At 36.4% G+C, this 24,266-nt stretch overlaps 1 protein-coding gene across 2 annotated transcripts in view; it reads left to right on the forward strand.

Moving 5' to 3' along the window:
- Positions 1-24,266, forward strand: part of TLL1 (tolloid like 1) — a 237,708-nt gene that overhangs the window by 205,564 nt on the left and 7,878 nt on the right. For both annotated transcript variants that reach the window (XM_030816298.1, XM_030816299.1), the window contains one exon: positions 18,821-19,034. In XM_030816298.1, the coding sequence (XP_030672158.1) occupies positions 18,821-19,034 (214 nt within the window). The remainder of the gene's footprint in view (positions 1-18,820; positions 19,035-24,266) is intronic.

Consider the following 24,266-nt stretch of genomic DNA (forward strand, 5'->3'; position numbering starts at 1 on the left):
TCCTTCCGATCTCCATAGGTGTAAGTGACTTCCCAGACAGAGATATCAATTCATTTCAGCCACAGTGTTGAAGGATACTAAATGCTGAAATGACAGCACTAGAGGAACTCAACTGCTCTCCAGTCCTGTCCAAGGTCCTGATTGAGAGGATGATTCCCTGAACCTTATGGTAACTTCCTGAGCCTTATGGGCTGAAATATAGAGGCTGCATTCTTTTACGGAGTACATTTTCTTACGAGAGTTGGAAAAAATGATTTTCATGAAGACATTTCTTTGTCTCAATCCAAATTTTTTTGGGGTATCATATTCCTTCTTTCTGAAGAACTTATTTTTATATTTTGTATAAAGTATGTGCATTAGCACTTTTGAAAGCTGTTTTCATTGCATATACAATTCTAGGATGACAGTTTTCTTTCTCTATCTTGAAAGATTCCATTTTTTTCTGGTTTACATAGTTTTCCATACTTCTTTTGTAAATCTTATCTTTATTTCTGTGTAAGTCGTGATTCTGTTTCCTATGGCTGCCTTCAAAATTTTCTTGTTATCAGCAATTTGAATATAATGTATGGAGGTGTATGTGTTTATGTGTGTGTATGTTTCTAATATTTTTTGATATTTTTTCCTTCTCAGAATTCTCCGAATTTCTTGCATCTGTATTGTGGGGTCTGTCATTAATTTTTGAAAATTCTCAGTTGTTATTTCTTCATATAATTCTTCTGTGCCATTGTCTGTCTTCTGGGATTCAAATTACTTATGGGCTAGATTGTTTGCTGTTATTCCTCAACTGTTGGATGTTCAGTTCATTTTTTGCCCTTCTTTCTAAGTTTCAGTAATTTCTATTGACCTATCTTCAAATTCAGTAATTATTTCTTCAGCTGTCTTAAATCTACTGATGAATTTGTCAAAAGCATTCTTTATCTCTATTACCATGTTCTTTATTTCTAACATTTACATTTCACTTAGTATAGTTTCCATTTGTGTTAGTCTGTTTGGGTTGACATAACAGATTATCACAGACTTATGGCTTAAACGACAGAAATTTATTTTCTCATAGTTCTGGAGGCTAGAAGTCCAAGATTAAGTTGGACTTAACAAGGGTTAGTGTCTGGTGAGGCCTCTCTTTCTGGCTTGTGTATGGCCTCCACATCACTGTATCCTCACATGGCATTTTCTCTGTGTATTCATAGAGAGAGACAGAGCTCCAGTGTCTCTTACTCTTCTTCTAAGAATACCAGCCCTATAGGATTAGGGCTGCATCCCTATGGTTTATTTAACCTTAATTACCTCCCTAAACATATCACATTGGGGGTTAGGACTTCAATGTTAATTTTAGAAAAACAAAATTCAATCCATAACAACATTTATCTGCTGAAATCTCCCATCTGTTCTTGCATATTCTCTACATCTTCACTAGAATCTTTATCAATGTTAAATTCATAGTTCCTTTAAATTCCATTTAATATAAACATAGGGGGCATGTGCTAGTCTGTTCTGTTGATTGTTTTGTCTCTTAACAGTGTTGTTTTTATTTTTCTTACCTTTGTGTGTCTCTTTTTTTTATTAAAATAAGACATTATATATGCAATAATAGAGACATTATGTCTGGAAACGGATGCATCTCTTGTGTTAGGTTATTAGTGTATTTATGTGTATGAAGGAGGGTGTTAGGTGGATCTAATCAGGAATTAAGTCAAGATTGGGTTTTCTTGTTCTATTATTATCTTCATTGCACCACTGGCTTCAAATTTCTTTTTCTTAGGGTGGAGGCTGGGATTTAAGAGGTGTTTTCTCAATGCTTCTATTTTACCCTTACCTTCTCTGTTCATCCCCAGTGCAAATATTGTTCCTCTCCACCCTTTTTTGTCTTTATCAGTGGTAGATGGCAGTTGCTTGTTACTTGGTGCTTGCTAGTCTGGTGTTGAAGGCAAGGGATTCTTTATTATTTCAGTACAGACTCCACCTTAGGCAGGCCCTGCATATTCAGGTCTTGGTGTTGAGCTTTCTCAGTGATCCTATTTCTTCTCTTCATGGCAGTGCAACTCTGTCTATATATCTTATGAGTCTTCCATGGGAGAGAGTTTCTTTTCAATCTCCTAGTGGTAGAAGATCTCTGATATTACTGGTATATGATCCTGAATCCAGGACTTCCCCTAGGGGTAGTAGGTTTTGTTTTTGGTTTTATTTTGTTTTGTCTGTTTTGTTTTGACATTTCCTCTGCCTCCAGTGGGTCTGTACCTTTGTCGTAGGGGTGGCGGGGTTTTCTGCTTCTCCTTCAGAGGCTTACGGCTGTGTTTTCTGAAGGATTACAGTGAGGCTTCAGACTTTTCTCATGGCAGTGACCACTTCCCTTTCTCAAGCCTGAAACACCAAGGAAGGCACTCATGCACCTCCTGCTTTTTCCACAAATATTCTTGTGAGCAGGAGATGGAGGTCAATGGAAAAGGATCTGTGAGTGTGTGCAAGCTCCCCTCATATCTGCAGTTTCCATTAGTTCTATCCTCTTCCCCTCATCCACACATGACCTTCACCAACCCATCACCAATTTTATCAGAATGCTTTTCACCCAGCTGTATGATACCAACATCTCTTGCTCTTGTAGTCTGCCACTATCACATCTTTCCGTGGAAGGACCTGACATTCAGTAGACTTCAGACTACTGTGATTTCCATACTCTGATGTGTTCAATCAAAGTTGTTATTTATGTATTTTTTTACACTTTACATCATGGCTTTTTCTTGTTACCAGGGTAGAAGCAAAACTAGTTCCAGCTTTCTATATCGAAGGGGAAGTAGAACTCCTGATATACCCTGGTTTTAAAAATAGCAATACTCAATCCATTCTCAATTATATATCTTTCAGCTTGAAACATCCCATCTAACTCTAGGGCAATCTGTTCCTTCACACATTGCAGGATTTATCTTTCTTGCCAATATTCAACTTGAGAATTAGGACATAACGCATGTCTGTTTAACAATGGTCATACCTGCTGGTATCCTAAGAAGGTAATATTCAGAAGCAAAATGAGAGCTTTAACACAGTATTAAACTTTATGTTAGGAATTGGAATTTGTGTTTTTGTGGAAGTAATTACAGTGTAAGCCAGGTTTTTTCAAATGCTAGCATGTGTCAGAATTACCTGGAAGGCTTGTGAAAACACACATTGCTGCCACACCAGAACTTCTGATTCAGAGCATAATATTGATTCCCACCATCCTATCCCATGGATCATGTTCATATAAAACCTGACTCTCAATATCATCCTAAGGGCCAGGGTTAGTAGAAAGTGTGTCACAAAAGATTAGCCACCAACTCCAAGTAACATTTTTGTTCTATATTTTTTAACTCTTGCCATTTTGACATTATAATTGCTTGTGTTTCCCCAATTGACTTTCTGCATGTAATGTAACTGTTATCTAGTGTTATCTACTTTGAAACTGAAATCACTACTATTGCGGATATCAGCCAATAGTCATTTAGTGAACAATACTTTATAATAACAGTTCAAACCATTCAATCACCTACCCACGTACTTTGACATTTGTAATACAGGAAATTTCATCAAGATGTTACAATGTGTAAAATAAAAGCATTTTGCTTGATTTCTTTAGGATCTTTAATTTTCTTTTGTTTTTGTTTTGTTTTGTTTGTTTTTTGGAGATGGAGTCTTGCTCTGTCACCCAGGCTGGAGTGCAATGGCGCAATCTTGGCTCACTGCAACCTCCAACTCCCAGGTTCAAGCAATTCTCCTGCCTCAGCTTCCCGAGTAGCTAGAATTACAGGTGCCTGCCACCACGCCTGGCTAATTTTTGTATTTTTGTAGAGATGGAGTTTTGTTATGTTGGCCAGGCTGGTCTCGAACTCCTGACCTCAGGTGATCTGCCTGCCTCAACCTCCCAAAGTGCTGGGATTACAGGAGTGAGCTACCGTGCCCGGCTAGATGGAAGAATTTCAACCAAAACTGAAATTTAGAAAACTGGTTCAATGAAACTTGAAAAATTATGAAATATTTTAATCTTCTTAGGTCAAGAACTCCTGATAGATACTTGGTTACCAAATGGCTTCATTATGGGCAAGGGCAGCGATGAAAGGCAAATAAAACATTTGGGTCCCTATGTATACAGTAGAGCTTTCTTCACAATTCATGGATTGATACCCCTTTTTCTTTAGGCAGGGTGGGAAAATAAGAAAGAAAGAATTTTTTTTTCTTTTTTTTAATTTATGTTTTCTAATTGACAGATAAAATTGCATGTATTTACCATGTACAATATGATATGTTGAAGTATATGTACATTGTTTAATGACTAAATTTAGCTAATTAATGTATGTATTATTCATGTTTTGATCATATTTGTGGGGAAAAACACTTAACATCACTATCTTAGCATTTTTAAGAGTATAATATATTACAGTTGCTTAGATAGGGTGGAGCCAAGATGGCCAAATAGGAACAGCTCCGGTCTCCAGCTCCCAGACCGAGCAACACAGAAGATGGGTGATTTCTGCATTTCTGCTTGAGCTTTGAAGAGAGTAGTGGTTCTCCCAGCACGCAGCTGGAGATCTGAGAACGGACAGACTGCCTCCTAAAGTGGGTCCCTCACCCCTGAGCAGCCTAACTGGGAGGCACCCCCCCAGTAGGGACAGACTGACACCTCATTCGGCCAGGTACTCCTCTGAGACAAAACTTCCAGAGGAACTATCAGACAGCTGAATTTGTGGTCTCACGAAAATCCGCTGTTCTGCAGCCACCGCTGCTGACACCCAGCCAAACAGGGTCTGGAGTGGACCTCTAGTAAACTCCAACAGACCTGCAGCTGAGGGTCCTGTCTGGTAGAAGGAAAACTAACAAACAGAAAGGACATCCACACCAAAAACCCATCTGTACATCACCATCATCAAAGACCAAAAGTAGATAAAACCACAAAGATGGGGAAAAAACAGAGCAGAAAAACTGGAAACTCTAAAAAGCAGAGCACCTCTCCTCCTCCAAAGGAACGCAGTTCCTCACCAGCAGTGGAACAAAGCTGGATGGAGGATGACTTTGACGAGTTGAGAGAAGAAGGCTTCAGACGATCAAACTACTCTGAGCTACAGGAGGAAATTCAAAACAATAGCAAAGAAGTTAAAAACTTTGAAAAAAAATTAGAAGAATGGATAACTAGAATAATCAATGGAGAGAAGGGCTTAAAGGAGCTGATGGAGCTGAAAGCCAAGTTTCGAGAACTACGTGAAGATTGCAGAAGCCTCAGTAGCAGATGTGATCAACTGGAAGAAAGGGTATCACTGATGGAAGATGAAATGAATGAAATGAAGAGAGAAGGGAAGTTTAGAGAAAAAAGAATAAAAAGAAATGAACAAAGCCTCCAAGAAATTTGGGACTATGTGAAAAGACCAAACCTACGTCTGATTGGTGTACCTGAAAATGATGGGGAGAATGGAACCAAGTTGGAAAACACTCTGCAAGATATTATCCAGGAGAACTTCCCCAATCTAGCAAGGCAGGCCAACATTCAGATTCAGGAAATACAGAGAATGCCACAAAGATACTCCTCGAGAAGAGCAACTCCAAGACACATAATTGTCAGATTCACCAAAGTTGAAATGAAGGAAAAAATGTTAAGGGCAGCCAGAGAGAAAGGTCGGGTTACCCACAAAGGGAAGCCCATCAGAGTAACAGCTGATGTCTCAGCAGAAACTCTACAAGCCAGAAGAGAGTGGGGGCTGATATTCAACATTCTTAAAGAAAAGAATTTTCAACCCAGAATTTCATATCCAGCCAAACTAAGCTTCATAAGTGAAGGAGAAATAAAATACTTTACAGACAAGCAAACGCTGAGTGATTTTGTCACCACCAGGCCTGCCCTAAAGAGCTCCTGAAGGAAGCACTAAACATGGAAAGGAACAACCAGTACCAGCCACTGCAAAAACACGCCAAATTGTAAAGACCATCGAGGCTAGGAAGAAACTGCAACAACTAACCAGCAAAATAACCAACCAACATCATAATGACAGGATCGTATTCACACATAACAATATTAACGTTAAACGTAAATGGGCTAAATGCTCCAATTAAAAGACACAGACTGGCAAACTGGATAAGGAGTCAGGACCCATCAGTGTGCTGTATTCAGGAAACCCATCTCACGTGCAGAGACACACATAGACTCAAAATAAAGGGATGGAGGAAGATCTATCAAGCAACTGGAAAACAAAAAAAGGCAGGGGTTGCAATCCTAGTCTCTGATAAAATAGACTTTAAACCAACAAAGATCAAAAGAGACAAAGAAGGCCATTACATAATGGTAAAGGGATCAATTCAACAAGAAGAGCTAACTATCCTAAATATATATGCACCCAACACAGGAGCACCCAGATTCATAAAGCAAGTCCTGAGTGACCTACAAAGGGACTTAAACTCCCACACAATAATAATGGGAGATTTTAACACCCCAATGTCAACATTAGACAGATCAACAAGACAGAAAGTTAAGAAGGATATCCAGGAATTGAACTCAGCTCTACATAAAGTGGACCTAATAGACATCTACAGAACTCTCCACCCCAAATCAACAGAATATACATTTTTTTCAGCACCACACCACACCTATTCCAAAATTGACCACATAGTTGGAAGTAAAGCTCTCCTCAGCAAATGTAAAAGAACAGAAATTATAACAAACTGTCTCTCAGACCACAGTGCAATCAAACTAGAACTCAGGATTAAGAAACTCACTCAAAACTGCTCAACTACATGGAAACTGAACAACCTGCTCCTGAATGACTATTGGGTACATAATGAAATGAAGGCAGAAATAAAGATGTTCTTTGAAACCAACGAGAACAAAGACACAACATACCAGAATCTCTGGGACACGTTCAAAGCAGTGTGTAGAGGGAAATTTATAGCACTAAGTGCCCACAAGAGAAAGCAGGAAAGATCCAAAATTGACACCCTAACATCACAATTAAAAGAACTAGAAAAGCAAGAGCAAACACATTCAAAAGCTAGCAGAAGGCTAGAAATAACTAAAATCAGAGCAGAACTGAAGGAAATAGAGACACAAAAAACCCTTCAAAAAATTAATGAATCCAGGAGCTGGTTTTTTGAAAAGATCAACAAAATTGATAGACAGCTAACAAGACTAATAAAGAAGAAAAGAGAGAAGAATCAAATAGATGCAATAAAAAATGAAAAAGGGGATATCACCACCAACCCCACAGAAATACAATCTACCATCAGAGAATACTACAAACACCTCTATGCAAATAAACTAGAAAATCTAGAAGAAATGGATAAATTCCTCAACAAATACACCCTCCCAAGGCTAAATCAGGAAGAAGTTGAATCTCTGAATAGACCAATAACAGGTTCTGAAATTGTGGCAATAATTAATAGCTTACCAACCAAAAAGAGTCCAGGACCTGATGGATTCACAGCTGAATTCTACCAGAGGTACAAGGAGGAACTGGTACCATTCCTTCTGAAACTATTCCAATTGATAGAAAAAGAGGGAATCCTCCCTAACACATTTTATGAAGCCAGCATTGTCCTGATACCAAAGCCTGGCAGAGACATAACCAAAAACGAGAATTTCAGACCAATATCCTTGATGAACATTGATGCAAAAATCCTCAATAAAATACTGGCAAACCGAATCCAGCAGCACATCAAAAAGCTTATCCACCATGATCAAGTGGGCTTCATCCCTGGGATGCAAGGCTGGTTCAACATACGCAAATCAATAAATGTAATCCAGCATATAAACAGAACCAAAGAAAAAAACCACATGATTATCTCAATAGATGCAGAAAAGGCCTTTGACAAAATTCAACAACGCTTCATGCTAAAAACTCTCAATAAATTAGGTATTGATGGGACGTATCTCAAAATAATAAGAGCTATCTATGACAAACCCACAGCCAATATCATACTGAATGGGCAAAAACTGGAAGCATTCCCTCTGAAAACTGGCACAAGACAGGGATGCCCCCTCTCACCCCTCCTATTCAACATAGTGCTGGAAGTTCTGGCCAGAGCAATCAGGCAGCAGAAGGAAATAAAGGGTATTCAATTAGGAAAAGAGGAAGTCAAATTGTCCCTGTTTGCAGATGACATGATTGTATATCTAGAAAGCCCCATTGTCTCAGCCCAAAATCTCCTTAAGCTGATTAGCAACTTCAGCAAAGTCTCAGGATACAAAATCAATGTACAAAAATCACAAGCATTCTTGTACACCAATAACAGACAAACAGCCAAATCATGAGTGAACTCCCATTCACAATTGCTTCAAAGAGAATAAAATACCTAGGAATCCAACTTACAAGGGATGTGAAGGACCTCTTCAAGGAGAACTAGAAACCACTGCACAATGAAATAAAAGAGGATACAAACAAATGGAAGGACATTCCATGCTCATGGGTTGGAAGAATCAATATCGTGAAAATGGCCATACTGCCCAAGGTAATTTATAGATTCAATGCCATCCCCATCAAGCTACCAATGACTTTCTTCAAAGAATTGGAAAAAACTACTTTAAAGTTCATATGGAACCAAAAAAGAGCCTGCATCACCAAGTCAATCCTAAGCCAAAAGAACAAAGCTGGAGGCATCACGCTACCTGACTTTAAACTATACTACAAGGCTACAGTAACCAAAACAGCATGGTACTGGTACCACAACAGAGACATAGATCAATGGAACAGAACAGAGCCCTCAGAAATGGTGCCGCATATGTACAACTATCTGATCTTTGACAAACCTGACAAAAACAAGCAATGGGGAAAGGATTCCCTATTTAATAAATGGTGCTGGGAAAACTGGCTAGCCATATGTAGAAAGCTGAAACTGGATCCCTTCCTTACACCTTACAAAAATTAATTCAAGATGGATTAAAGACTTACATGTTAGACCTAAAACCATTAAAATCCTACAAGAAAACCTAGGCAATACCATTCAGGACATAGGCATGGGCAAGGACTTCATGTCTAAAACACCAAAAGCAATGGCAACAAAAGCCAAAATTGACAAATGGGATCTCATTAAACTAAAGAGCTTCTGCACAGCAAAAGAAACTACCATCAGAGTGAACAGGCAACCTACAGAATGGGAGAAAATTTTTGCAACCTACTCATCTGACAAAGGGCTAATATCCAGAATCTACAATGAACTCAAACAAATTTACAAGAAAAAAACAAACAACCCCATCAAAAAGTGGGCGAAGGACATGAACAGACACTTCTCAAAAGAAGACATTTATGCAGCCAAAAAACACATGAAGAAATGCTCATCATCACTGGCCATCAGAGAAATGCAAATCAAAACCACAGTGAGATACCATCTCACACCAGTTAGAATGGCCATCATTAAAAAAGCAGGAAACAACAGGTGCTGGAGAGGATGTGGAGAAATAGGAACACTTTTACACTGTTGGTGGGACTGTAAACTAGTTCAACCATTGTGGAAGTCAGTGTGGCGATTCCTCAGGGATCTAGAACTAGAAATACCATTTGACCCAGCCATCCCATTACTGGGTATATACCCAAAGGACTATAAATCATGCTGCTATAAAGACACATGCACACGTATGTTTATTGTGGCACTATTCACAATAGCAAAGAGTTGGAACCAACCCAAATGTCCAACAACAATAGACTGGATTAAGAAAATGTGGCACATATACACCATGGAATACTATGCAGCCATAAAAAATGATGAGTTCGTGTCCTTTGTAGGGACGTGGATGAAACTGGAAAACATCATTCTCAGTAAACTATCGCAAGGACAAAAAACCAAACACCGCATGTTCTCACTCATAGGTGGGAATTGAACAATGAGAACTCATGGACACAGGAAGGGGAACATCACACTCCAGGGACTGTTGTGGGGTGGGGGGAGGGGGGAGGGACAGCATTAGGAGATATACCTAATGCTAAATGACGAGTTAATGGGTGCAGGAAATCAACATGGCACATGGATACATATGTAACAAACCTGCACATTGTGCACATGTACCCTAAAACCTAAAGTATAATTAAAAAAAAAAGTAAAAATAAAAATAGCAAAGCAATAAAAAAAAGAGTATAATATGTTACTAACTATGAGTCACCATGTTATATGATAGTTCTATTGAATTTATTCCTTCCATCTAACTGAAATTTTGTATTTTTTGACTAACATCTACTCAACCCTTTCCCATCTCAACCACCCTAGCCTTTGGTCAACACCATTCAACTCTCTGCTTCTTTAAGTTTGATCACTTTAGATTCCACATATAAGTGTGACCATGTAGTATTTATCTTTCTGTGCCTGGCTTATTTCACTTAACATAATGTCCTGCGGGTTCACCCACGTTGCTACAAATGAAAAGATTTCCTTCATTTTGTGGCTGAATAGTACTCCACTGTGTATATATACCACATTTTGTAATCCATTCATCCACTGATGGACACTTAGGTTCATTCCATATCTTGGCTGTTGTGAATAGTGCTGCAATGAACATGGGAGCAACAGGCATTCCTTCAACATCCTGATTTCATTTCTTTTTGATATAAACCCAGTAGTGAAATTGCTGGACCATACAGTAGTTCTATTTTTAACTTTTCGAGGAGGCTCCATACTTTTTTTGAGTGGCTGTACTAATTTACATTCCCAACAACAGTATGCAAGGATTCCCTTTTCTCCACGTCCTTACCAGCACTTGTTATCTTTTGTGTTTATGATAATAGTCACTCTAGCAGGTGTGGGGTGATATCTCATTTTGGTTTTGATTTGCATTTTCTGGATGGTTAGTGATGTTGAGCATTTTTTCAAATACCTGTTGGTTATTTGTGTCTTTTCTTTTGAGAAATGTCTATTCAAGCCCTTTGCCCATAAATAGGTTTAGTCGTTTCCTTGTTATCGAGCTGTTTGAGTTCCTTTTATATTTTGGATATTAGCCTGGTATCAGATGTATAGTTCATAAATATTTTCTCCCATTCTGTAGGTTGTCTTTCCACTCTGTTGATTGCTCCCTTTCCTTTACAGAAGCTTTTTAGTTTGATGTAATCTCATTTGTCTATTTTTGCTTTCATTGTCTGTGTTTTTGGGGTGAAATCCAAAAAGTCATTGCCCAGACCAATGTCATGGAACTTTTCCCTATGTTTTTCTCTAGTAGTTTCATAGTTTTGAATCTTATATTTACGTCTTTAATTCATTTAGAATTGATTTTTCAATATGGTGTGATATATGGGTCTAATGTTATTCTTCTGCATGTGGATATCCAGTTTTCCCAACATCATTAGAGGAGACTGTCGTTTCCCTATTGTGTGTTCTTGGCATCTTTGTCAAAAATCAGTTGGCTGTAAATGTGTGGATTTATTTCTGGATTCACTGTTCTGTTTTATTAGTTTATATGCCTGTTTTTATGTCAGTATTATGCTGTTTTGGTTATAATAGCTTTGTAGTATATTTTGAGATCAGGTATTAGGATGATTCTAACTTTGGTTTTTTTGTTCTCCAGTTTTTGTTTTGTTCAGGATTGCTTTGGCTATGCAGTCTTTTTATGGTTCCATACACATTTTAGTGGTTTTTTTTCTATTCCTGTGAAAAAATGTTATTTGTGTTTTCTTTCATCAATGTTTTATAGTTTTCAGTGTAGAGATTTCCACTTACTGGGTTAAATTTATTTCAAAGTATTTTAATTTTTGGGGCTGTTGTAAATGGTATTGTTTTCTTGATTTCTTTTTCAGATAGTTTATTGCTAGTAAATAAGAATGCTACTGATTTTTGCCTATTGATTTTATATCTTGCAACTTTACTGAATTTATTTATTACTTTCTAATAGGTTTCTGGTGGAGTCTTCAGAGTTTTCTCTGCATGAGATTGTGTCATCTGCAAACATGGATAATTTAACTTTTTTTTTTTTTTTCAATTTGGATGCCTTTTCTTTCTATGGCCTAATTGTTCTGTCTAGGACCTCCGGTACTATATTGAATAGAAGTGGTGAGAGTGGGCATCCTTGTCTTATTTCAGATCTTAGTTGATTATGATGTTAGCTGTGAGTTTGTCATACATAGTCTTTATTGTGTTGTTGCACATTCTTTATATGCCTAATTTGTTGAGAGTTTTTTTTTTATCATGAAAGGACGTTGAATTTGCCAAATGCTTTTTTCTATTAATATGATCAGATCATTTTTGTCCTTCATTCTGTTAATGTCATGCATTACATTTATAGATATGCATGTGTTGAACCATCCTTGCATCCTTGGGATGAATCCCACTTTATCATAGTGAATGATCTTTTCAATGTGCCGTTGAATTCAGTTTGCTAGTATTTTGTTGAAGGCTTTTCATCTATGTTCATTAGTGGTACTGGTCTTCAGGTTTTTTGTTGCTGTTGTCGGGTAATTGTCTGGTTTTGGTATAAGGATAACACAAGATTTCTACATGTTCCCTATTCAATTTAGAAGCAAGGAAAAGAAAATTGTCACTGAAGACAATTTTATGAGACAATTTTTTTCAGTCATAGTTTATGAATTTTGAAAGCCTACTGTACTTTCTAACCCAAATTGTCCTCTAACTTGATATATGGTTTCGTCAAGTGACATGTAGGTAGTGGCTGATAGGTATAAACAAGCCTTCTTTCACTGTGTCTGAGATAACAATTATTTTGGTTAATTTGGGTTATAAGCCTATAATCTCAAAAAGATATTTAGATGATCTAGCAGTTATAGATAATAGGAATTACAATAAAATTCCTGTGTACCCTTTGTGAGATAGGAGCATTTGTGTGCATGGTGTTCATTCACCATATGCATATTCAGTTTACAGTATGATTATCTAAATCTAATATATATTCCCACCAACAGTGTAAAAGTGTTCCTATTTATCCACATCCTCTCCAGCACCTGTTGTTTCCTGACTTTTTAATGATGGCCATTCTAACTGGTGTGAGATGGTATCTCACTGTGGTTTTGATTTGCATTTCTCTGATGGCCAGTGATGATGAGAATTTTTTCATGTGTTTTTTTGGCTGCATAAATGTCTTCTTTTGAGAAGTGTCTGTTCCTGTCCTTCGCCCACTTTTTGATGGGGTTGTTTGTTTTTTTCTTGTAAATTTGTTTGAGTTCATTGTAGATTCTGGATATTAGCCCTTTGTCAGATGAGTAGGTTGCAAAAATTTTCTCCCATTCTGTAGGCTGCCTGTTCACTCTGATGGTAGTTTCTTTTGCTGTGCTGAAGCTCTTTAGTTTAATGAGATCCCATTTGTCAATTTTGGCTTTTGTTGCCATTGCTTTTGGTGTTTTAGAAATGAAGTCCTTGCCCACGCCTATGTGGTGATTCCTCAGGGATCTAGAACTAGAAATACCATTTGACCCAGCCATCCCATTACTGGGTATATACCCAAAGGACTATAATTCATGCTGCTATAAAGACACATGTACACGTATGTTTATTGCAGCACTATTCACAATAGCAAAGACTTGGAACCAACCCAAATGTCCAACAACGATAGACTGGATTAAGAAAATGTGGCATGTATACACCATGGAATACTATGCAGCCCTAAAAAATGATGAGTTCATGTCCTTTGTAGGGACATGGATGAAACTGGAAAACATCATTCTCAGTAAACTATCGCAAGGACAAAAAACCAAACACCGCATGTTCTCACTCATAGGTGGGAATTGAACAATGAGAACTCATGGACACAGGAAGGGGAACATCACACTCCGGGGACTGTTGTGGGGTAGGGGGAGTGGGGAGGGACAGCATTAGGAGATATACCTAATGCTAAATGACGAGTTAATGGGTGCAGCAAACCAACATGGCACATGGATACATATGTAACAAACCCGCACATTGTGCACATGTACCCTAAAACCTAAAGTATAATAATAAAAAAATAAAAATAAATAAAAATAAATCTAATATATATTACTGTACATTAATATGAGAACTAAACTATCAGAGTCAGTTTATTATAGGTTTATATCAAAACTTAGGCATTATACTGCAGTTATTACCTTTTATGGACTGTTCTAGTTGTTGTCTACTGCTGCATAGCAAATTAGCCCAAAACCTCATGGCATAAAACAAGCACTGTTACATCTCATAGTTTGAGGGAGTGGCATATCAGTATTTAAGTAGTACTTTGCTGGTGACTTTTCTGTTGCATGTGACATTGATTGATTCACCTGGGAGCATATGTAAAGGGTCAAGGTGGTTGCAATTTTATGTCTGTCATCTTGATGTGGAGGGCTAAAAGGCTGACTCAGCTGGGACAGCCATAGCACCTACACATGACCATTGCAACATGGCGGTCTCAAAGGAACCAGACTCTTTTCTGTCAGTCCTGGATCCCCAAAGTGTCCCAAGAGGCCATGGAAGCCTCAGAAGCCCTTGAACATTACTTCGGAACATTCTGTTGGTAAAGCAGATCACTAAGGCTGGCCAGGATTCAAGGGGAGAAGAATTAGACTAGAAACACACAACCTTGCCTTCCCAATTTAGACAACTGACCTCCACATCTGTAGAAGAATAAATTTGTGTTGTTTTAAGGCATTAAATGTTTGGCAATCTGCTACAGCAGGGACACACAAAAAACACATTTGCTTTGTTTTTATTATGCGTCTGTGTGTTTGTTTAATCATGAGGTACTGACTGCATGATTATAGCTTTAAAGTACAAAGAAATTGCAGTCAAAAGATGCTTGGGGAAAAAAAATCTTCTTGCTAGAAAAGGGACAAAGTTCTAAATGCATAAGTACAAGTATCTGTTATCCCTGTTTTTATCCTGTCTTGGTTCTGAAAGACTCAACTGATAATTAAATTTGGGGGTACCTTTTTATACTTTGAATTAATGTTCATTCAAAACAAAATACAAACAAGCAAAGTTCTAGGCATCCGAGCATACTGCAATAAGCTAATGTGCTTATATCATTTTTAGTTGATTTATCATACCCTTGAGTTTTGCTATATAACATACAGTTACAAGTTATAGCTTTATATATGGGATATTTAAAAAATGAAAACATCTACAACTGTTAAATAATTATCCATCATAAATCCATAAAAAATATATTTGATCACAGTTATAGAGGACTCATGGAGAAGAAAGGTTCTTTTGAATCAGGAGACTGAGGTTTGTACTCCATGACGCCATTTTTTTCCAGTGGCCTCTAATCCTTCAAATATTTTGTGGGAAACCAAATGCCAGTTTTTATCAAACAGGAAAAGGTGAAAGATGGCTGGGACTAGGGACCTCTAAAGCTTATCTTACAGTTGCTCAAATTGCATCAGTCTCTTTAATTCTTTTAGTTTAAATGTTCACCCTTGCTAAATTTTATTTCTGCATTAAGTGCTATCATTTTACTATCTTGTCCTTTGTGAATATATGCAGTTACTCTGCAAGGCCTCATTCTTTAGCCATTGCCTGTATTTTCAATAAAAGAACCTCTACAGATGTTCATATGGGTGAACAGCGTCTGGAAGCCTGGCCAGGGGCCAGCCAGGTAGATTAGACTTGCTTGGGTGTTCCAGAAATAAAGTTATTATTTCCACAGCCTATAGCGAGAGTTCAATTTTATTTCTTTTGAATTGGACTCCTTAATCTCTTAGCTTGCTTGTCTTGTGGGAAATGCATTCAGATTTCTGACTAGGGCCCATGGTTATTCACTTTTTTTTTTGGCCTTTCTAAAACCCAGATTAGTAACCCTAAAATTATAGAAATATAATCATGGAATGAGTATGCTTTAAAGTTTTTTAATACCCAAATACTTATAAAGTCTTAAACACTTAGGAAAAATATTTAAGTCTACCAAAGGAAGATAGTGTTTTTGAGTGGAAATCCAAGTTCCTTACAGCTTTATACATTCAGCCTTGCTGGCTATCCTGTCTCCATTGTGAACTTGCAAGACTTTTCGGGAACCTAAGTGTCTTCTGGGGACATTTCTGTGGCATTGGTTCCTGGTGGTTGGAAGTGTGCACATTCTTTATTATTTAGATATTGAGATTCATGGTGCAGCTTGTGTTGTAGAATAAAGTGATAAATGGCATATCACACCTTATCATCATGAACTCTGAAAAATATTTTAGAAGTTTTTCGTTTCCGAAGAGTTCCTATAATACATTTCTGTGGCCTGGAAATATTTTCTGTTGATGTAAAGTCACTGCGTATGGAAGGTTCTCTGTGTGGGTATCTCTACTGTATAAGGGGCAGACTTCCGAGATCTCAGCCTGTGAATTAGTCACACCTTTGCTTGTGTGTGGTGGAGCTTTTAGTTCAGGCTGATTTCTGGAAAAGGACCACCCAGCTTTGGCATTTGACCTGACAAGTTGCTACCTATTCCAAAAAGAAAATTCATTAATGAATGAGAGTTGTTTGCATCACTAGAGTATATGTCAGCTATGGAACCTTTGACTAATATGACTCTTACAGACTCAGTCTGATTCCACCAGCAATTTGATAAAGAGCTGTAGCCAGTTGGCTCCAGACCAGCTGTCAGTATGGCCCCCAGCCCACCAGCTCAATGCTACTTTGTGCGGTGTTGCTCCGTTCTGTTAAACAGATGTTATGATTTACGCCAGACATCCTGCATTTCATTAGGAAGAAAAATAGTCACCTATTTATCTCATTCATTCAGTCTTCAATGGACCAATCAATGGACTGAACACATGTGTGGTCTGTAAATTCTGATCCCAGCTTTAGCCATTACTTATAGCAAATACTTTAGAATGCCACTACCTGCAACTTTCTTAAAATACTCTCTTCTATGCAGCAGGTTTCCCTGGTTCTTTGCTCTTTATATTTACAGATTAATGACTTTAAATCACAATCAAAAGAGATACTTGCTCAACTTGCAGTGGTTTTCAGATGTTCTTTTCCTGAACCAATGTTTTTCCTCTTGAAATAACATTATATTTATAATTCAGAAGCTTAGTTTCATATTTAATAAAGAACTCTAGGTGCGGTTAAGCCAATTTTCTCATAGTGGTTTCCTATCAATTACAAACTGATGTTAGGAATGTATATATGTACACAATGGTAATAGAAGCAGACTGCTATTTCATGAGAGGCAGAAAATGAGATTTAGTAGGCCCTGTCTGTAGAATTTTCATATTTGAGGTTGGCCATAAACGTCAGCTAGGTTTTTGGGTAAATACATTGACAGATTTAGGCAGACATCCATATACTTATTCAGAATCTTCTGCATCCTATGCAATGTGTGCACTCCACTGGGTTACAGAGATTAACAAGTGACACATTCCTTCAGTTATCACCTGCTTTGCATGTTGTGCTTCAGGATAAATAGACTCTACTGATGTCTCCTTGTTCACTGTATTTCCCTACACTGTCTTCTCTTTCCAGTGAGATTCTTTGTGGTATGTTCAGTCTTTTTGTACTAGCCAGTGTCTTTGGTCAAATGAAGTAACATTCCTTTTCATCCATAATGATTATAACAAACAATTACTCTAATGCTTATTGGTTATAATTTTTTTTATTTCTACTTTTGAAGTAGAGTGCAGTGGAAAGAGACAAAAGAGAGATCAGCTTTTTTTCCCCCTTTTCTTTCTTCCGTTAAGTAACTCCATTCCTTTCTTCTACTCCCTAGTTAATATGAATTGTTTATTTCATTTCTTTCCTCACTCCTCCGAAGTCAGAAGTGATAGTGGGTGATGTAGTGTGGTATGGAATAGATAGTGGGTTCACACTGAGACAGAGCAATTTTTAGTTTTTTTTTTGTATGTCTTCAATTAGACTGAACATTATGATCACTTCAGTAAAACTGTATCAAAGAAAATAACTATATTAAAATTCATGTGCCAATATTTTGTTGGAGGGATTATAGCAAATTAACCAAATTTGAAATATATTTCATACTTTTTCATGTTTATTTGCTTTATAATATTTTAGTTTTCTTCTATAGACTTAAGTAGGAATGATGGCTTTATTTCTTCAATGTATGATTGTTTTTCTGGGGAAAGGAAAGAGCCTTTGGCAATAGCAAATAACCTGTAATTTATGTAATTATTAATAGCTTGGACAATGTTATTTTCATCCATCTCAATTAAACTTTCCTTTGTGATCTATAGTGTGTTATACATTTAATTATTTTTTATTTTAAATGTGCTAAGTCACACAGATGAAAATTACAACACAGATAAATTAGAATAGTTTATAATTTCATAAATAAGAGCAAAGCATTCAAATTCTCCAAGATGTCCAATATTAAAATAAGTGTACCATCTACATGAAAAGTAAATTAAAAATATTTTAGCATTAAGTATTATCAGTGTTTGCTAATGATATGGTTTGTAAGAGCTAAATAAAGAAATAGATAGTGAAAGTTATTCTTTCATTTATGCTATGAAGATTTGTTGCATTTTAGTTTTGTAAAAATATAATAATACTTTATTGAGTTTAGTTTAAGTGCCTAAGGGTAGGATAATGTTCAATGGGTTCTACGATTATCAAACCCAGAAGGACCCAATCTTTTAATATGATTGTTTGAAATTTTCTGATGAATCCTTTGGATTAAATTCAGAATAAAATACCATTTTTTTATATTCTGTTTAAATTCTGAGATTGAATTGCAATAGTAGAATTGGTTTTAATAGCCAAATAGTAGAATTTCATATGAAGTTATTACATTGTTTTCTTCATTGTGTCTTTTCAGAGATTACATATTTTATTGATTTCACATCTTTCTCAATTATGCTGTAGATGTATTAAATTATTAGTATGCCCTGAACATATTTTTTTATTGATATGTATTTCTGTCCCAAAAGTTATCTCATTTTGAGTGGTTTTTTTTTTTTAAAATTATTTCTTCTTTTTAAAAAAGGCCTTTAGTGAATTTGAGATTGAGCAGCATCAAGAATGTGCTTATGACCACTTAGAAGTATTTGATGGAGAAACAGAAAAGTCACCAATTCTTGGACGACTATGTGGCAACAAGATACCAGATCCCCTTGTGGCTACTGGAAATAAAATGTTTGTTCGGTTTGTTTCTGATGCATCTGTTCAAAGAAAAGGCTTTCAAGCCACACATTCTACAGGTCAGCAAATTTTAGTCATGCTTCTCTTTTTTTGACTAAGATCCAGGTTTCTCTTCTGGTGAATTTGATTCAATAATAGGATTGTAAATAAATCTCCAAGCATAGCAGATAAAATTTCATTGAAGCACTTTGTGAAATATTTGCAGAACCACACAGTATCCTACCTAAAGCTCTTTGCAGTTGAGCATTTAGGAAAACCCAATAGTTTTTGCCTGATTTGTGATCAGTGCAGTTTGCTTAAGTGGAACAGTGCAGTTTGTTTAAGTAGAACTGTACCTAAATATCTATATAATGTATTTCATATTAACATTAGCAGTTTGATTTATATGTTATTTTTAACAGATAGAAATCTATGGCTTGATAGTAAAAATGTTTGTTTTATCTAATAACCTATGTGATTAGCTAGATTTTACGTTAATATATTTTTATAAATAAGTGTAAGACTGATCTATTTGACAGAGCCTCTATTTTTCCTTTGTTTATTTGGTATGCAACATGATCTTTTGCCTAATCCTACTCTCTAATTTACTCTTACAGATTTCAACTAACTGCTCTGGAAATCTCAAAGAAATAGAATTTAATTTAGAAAAATATGAAAAATTTTAGACAAAAATATAGAGTAACATTATTTATAGTTTGGAGACAGTTTAGTTATGTGTTCCATAAAATATCTAGAGAATGTCCCCTTTTCGTTCAGTTAAGACAATGTATCAGTTAAATGTAGATATTAGCTGGTCATTTAGCTTATACTGACACCTAGTGGCACTGCTGATACATGAATGATTGATACACGGGAGAAATTTGCCTTGGTGGAAAACACGGTATAAAAACAAACAAATTCATCCATGAAATAATTTTAATGAAATTTTGTCATGAATTTCTGCTGACTGTTTTTATTCTTTCACTTGATTTTGTAATTCATAATTTTAACTATTCCATTATCCAACATTATTTTTCACTCTAGTATATTTTATTATGAGCATTAGATTTATATTGAAGTCTGTGATAAAGATATTGTCAGGATACTAATCTGATTAATAATAGTAATCATTGGCCTTCTATCAATAACACAAATTAATTACTTCTTATGATTAATATAAATATAAATATTATGGCATGAGGAAAATCTTACATGGACCAGAGAAATGTCATGCTAATGAGAGATTTTCCACACATTTGACATTTACTCTTTGAATATTTTTCTTATAACTTGTCACCTAATGAAGGGGTGGAAAAATAAAATCCTATTACTTAGTCAATATTTCACTGATAGCGCAGAGTTCATCACATTTTAGAAAATATCATCATAAGTTCCAAGAAGGTAGTGTGAAAATATGCTGTCAAAACTGTTTAAATAGTTGATGATATAGTATTTTAAGATTATCTATTTTTTTCTTAGTTTTATAAAAACTTACTTTTATACTGTCGCTTTTTACCCCTTGTAAGTGGGATAACTGAGGTTCCAGTATGTCCCAGTGTGTCGGTACATCTGGATTCCTGCTACAAGTGAACCCTTAACTAGCAGGAAACTTTCGAAAAGATCATTTCTTTGGATCTCAGTTTTCTCGTCTGTAAAATAATAATCCCAAGGTTACTTACAGCAGTAAAACTCCATAACTCCCTAATTTGCATGACTTCTGCCCATGCATGCCATTTGCGGTGTTTGTATTATGATTAACATTCCATTGAGAGGATCTAATTTTATCTTAATAGAGGTCATGTGAAGAGGTGGCCTGCCCCTCCACACCTGTGGGTATTTCTCGTCAGGTGGGACGAGAGACTGAGAAAAGAAATAAGACACAGAGACAAAGTATAGAGAAACAATAGGGGGCCCAGGAGACCAGCGCTCAGCACACCAAGGACCTGCACTGGCACTGGTCTCTGAGTTCCCTCAGTTTTTATTGATTATTATTTTCACTATATCAGCAAGAGGAATGCGCTAGGAGAGCAGGGTGATAATAGGTCAGCAAGAAAACGTGAGCAAAGGAATCTGTGTCACAATTAAGTTCATGGGGAGGTACTATGCCTGGATGTGCACGTAAGCCAGATTTATGTTTCTCTCCACCCAAACATCTCAGTGGAGTAAAGAATAACAAAGCAGCATTGCTGCCAACATGTCTCGCCTCCTGCCACAGGACGGTTTTTCTCTTATTTCAGAATTGAACAAATGTACAATCGGATTTTACACCGAGACATTCAGTTCCCAGGGGCAGGCAGGAGACAGTGGCCTTCCTCCATCTCAACTGCAAGAGGCTTTCCTCCTTTACTAATCCACCTCAGCACAGACCTTTTCTGGGTGTCAGGCTGGGGGACAGTCAGGTCTTTCTCATCCCACGATGCCATATTTCAGACTATCACATGGGGAGAAACCTTGGACAATACCCTGCTTTCCAAGGCAGAGGTCCCTGTGGCTTTCCGCAGTGCATTGTGCCCCTGGTTTATTGAGACTAGAGAATGGCGATGACTTTTACCAAGCATACTGCTTGTAAACATTTTGTTAACAAGGCACATCCTGCACAGCCCTAAATCCCTTAAACCTTGATTGCATACAACACATGTTTTTGTGAGCTCAAAGTTGGGGCAAAGTGGCTGGGGCAAAGTGACTGGGGCAAAGTTACAAATTAACAGCATCTCAGCAAAGCAATTGTTCAAGGTACAGGTCAAAATGGAATTTCTTATGTCTTCCCTTTCTCCATAGACACAGTAATAGTCTGATCTCTCTTTCTTTTCCCTACAGTCATGTATTGTGATCCAATGGTAGAGAATGCACTGGGCATTTTAGGCATACACACACAGTTTACATAGATTGAATCCTCAAAAGAACTCTATGACATAGATATTATCCTCATTTTGCAGATGAAGACAGTGAAAATCTGGATGATTAATTTTCAGTTTCTAAAATAGTGTCAAAGCCTGGATTTTATTCTAATTCTGATTGTCTCCGAAGATAGTGTACTTCCTACTATAGTAATATTTTCTCATGTAAAACTTTTGGATTAGGAAAAAAGTGAATATAAAACTGTCATTCTTATTAGGTGAAGATTGAATGCTTCTTTATGGAAACATTAAGTAAATCTCTTCAAAATATATAAGTGACTAGGCTTATTTTATTTCCCTGTTTCATTCACAACCATTCACACCCACAACGTGAGGAACCCCAATAGCAATTTGTTAGGCAAAACGGGCCATGGATATTCTTTAAGCCTGCCCTGTCATTTCAGAAATGAGAAATTTGAGGCTAAAAAATTTAATGGTAACTGAAATAGCACAAGAAGTTAATAACAGTTGAAATTAGAGTCCTGGCTTCCTAACTCCTGTTCTTTTATTATTCTGAGAATTTTTGATGTTACTTGTTTGTTTTTTCAGCTAGGTTGGAATTTTTCTGGTAGATTTCTTTTTTTCTATTTCTAGTAGTCATACATGCTGAAATACTCTTATTTACATCTGCTTTTATTTCTCCTCAAAGTCTCTTTAACAGGATCATTTATTCTACTCTTTCATCAAATATTTATTTTGCATCTGCTTTGGACAATGTAAATGTGTGGGAATTTTTAAGACAATAGAAGGAATTCCTGCCTATTGACAGCTTACAGTCTGATAAGTTAAACTTATGATTTTCAATTTATCTTTCAATTTCTGCTGACAAGACAGCCAAGTCCAGTACCATATCTGTCAGCATTTGCTACATGTATAAAGCATTTATTCATTATTTACTGTCTTCTAGAATATGGATGGCTATTTTTGATGGACCCTTAAGTATACAGTTTAATTTGCTTAGGTAAATTTATATTTCTGTATACAATTTTAATTTTATGCACAAGAAAAATTTCTAACACTATGAATTTTTAAACTAGGTGATTACAAATGTTGTAATGTGTAATGATGGCTGCTTTTCTTTACAAGTTAAAAAAAAAGTCCACGGAAAATGGACTTGATTGGAAAGAGTTCTTTTTTCCTCTGAGAGTTTGCTCAAATTCTAATTCCAAATTTATTTTAATAGGTAACAAGCGGTATTACTCCAGCCTTAAATAAGTTAATTAAAGGAAACAAATCTTTAGTAAAAAAAAGTCCTGTGTCTTTTCTAAGAGGATATGGCTACAAAACAGAAAAACAGGAGAAACAGGGAGAGAAAATAATTTTTAAAATCAAAGCATTTTCTCTTGGGACTTCTTTTCTGTAATATAAAACATCATGCTCTTTGTCAATGACATTTAAAAATAAAATATTATTAAACTCTTTGGAAAGGAAATTATTTTGATCTAAATCAATTAAATTGGAATGTTCACTAAAAGCATTTATGGGTCAAATTACAAGATTTCTCCTGGAGTTTAATACTTTACCAGGAAATAAACAAACTTGTCTTTCCAAATTAAAATGAAGTTCACCCTAGGCTTCTCTTCCCTTCTTGTTACCTTTCTTATTCAGCTTCATTTTCCATTTCTCAGAATTCTATAAGAACTGCTTTGGCAGCGGTTCTTTAGTTGATGTAAAAATGCTATTGCCAACATGCTAAATAACTGGTTTTATGTTTTTCTGACTTGGTAAATGAGTAGGTAGATTTGATGAAATCTGTGATGAAAATGTGTTCACCGTATTTAAAAATCATCTTTTAAAGTGACCTATTAAAATAAATGACCTATTGACCATTGCTTGAGTGGCCGGGAGGATTCTGGAAAACACCCAGAAGCAACTGCCCTCAGGCTGCCTATTTTATTCTGGAATTTCTTTCAGGGCATATTATAGGTTGGTGCAACAGTAATTACAGTTTAATAAAATCACACCTCTTTTGCATATAGCATTCAAATGTTCGTTCTTTACAAATTCATCCTGTGGACTGAATTCTGTCATGGAGTGTGTGTGTGTGTGTGTGTGTCATGGTTAGAGATTAATTCCAGGTTTATTAGTTTGAATGGTGATCCATAGGAATGAGGGTGTGCACTGCAACAGATAAACGAAAACGGAAGCAAAACCGGCGGTGGGGGGTCTTCTTATTGTCCTTAAATGCAATTTAAGGCATTTGTTTTTAAATGTAGGCCATTTTTCTAGAAGTTTTTAATAAAGTTCCATAAAGACAACTTCCTGCGATTTTCAGATTCAAAAATCCTCTATGAAGTCATGTGAGCAAAGGAATCTGTGTCACAATGAAGTTCAAGGGGAAATGACTATGAAGTCATTTTTCCTCTTCTGTTTAATTTCTTCAGTTCTTCCTTGATTTTTATTCCAAGCTGTGGC

Source organism: Nomascus leucogenys, chromosome 7b, assembly GCF_006542625.1.
Source record: "Nomascus leucogenys isolate Asia chromosome 7b, Asia_NLE_v1, whole genome shotgun sequence".
In the NCBI taxonomy this organism is placed as follows: Eukaryota; Metazoa; Chordata; class Mammalia; order Primates; family Hylobatidae; genus Nomascus; species Nomascus leucogenys.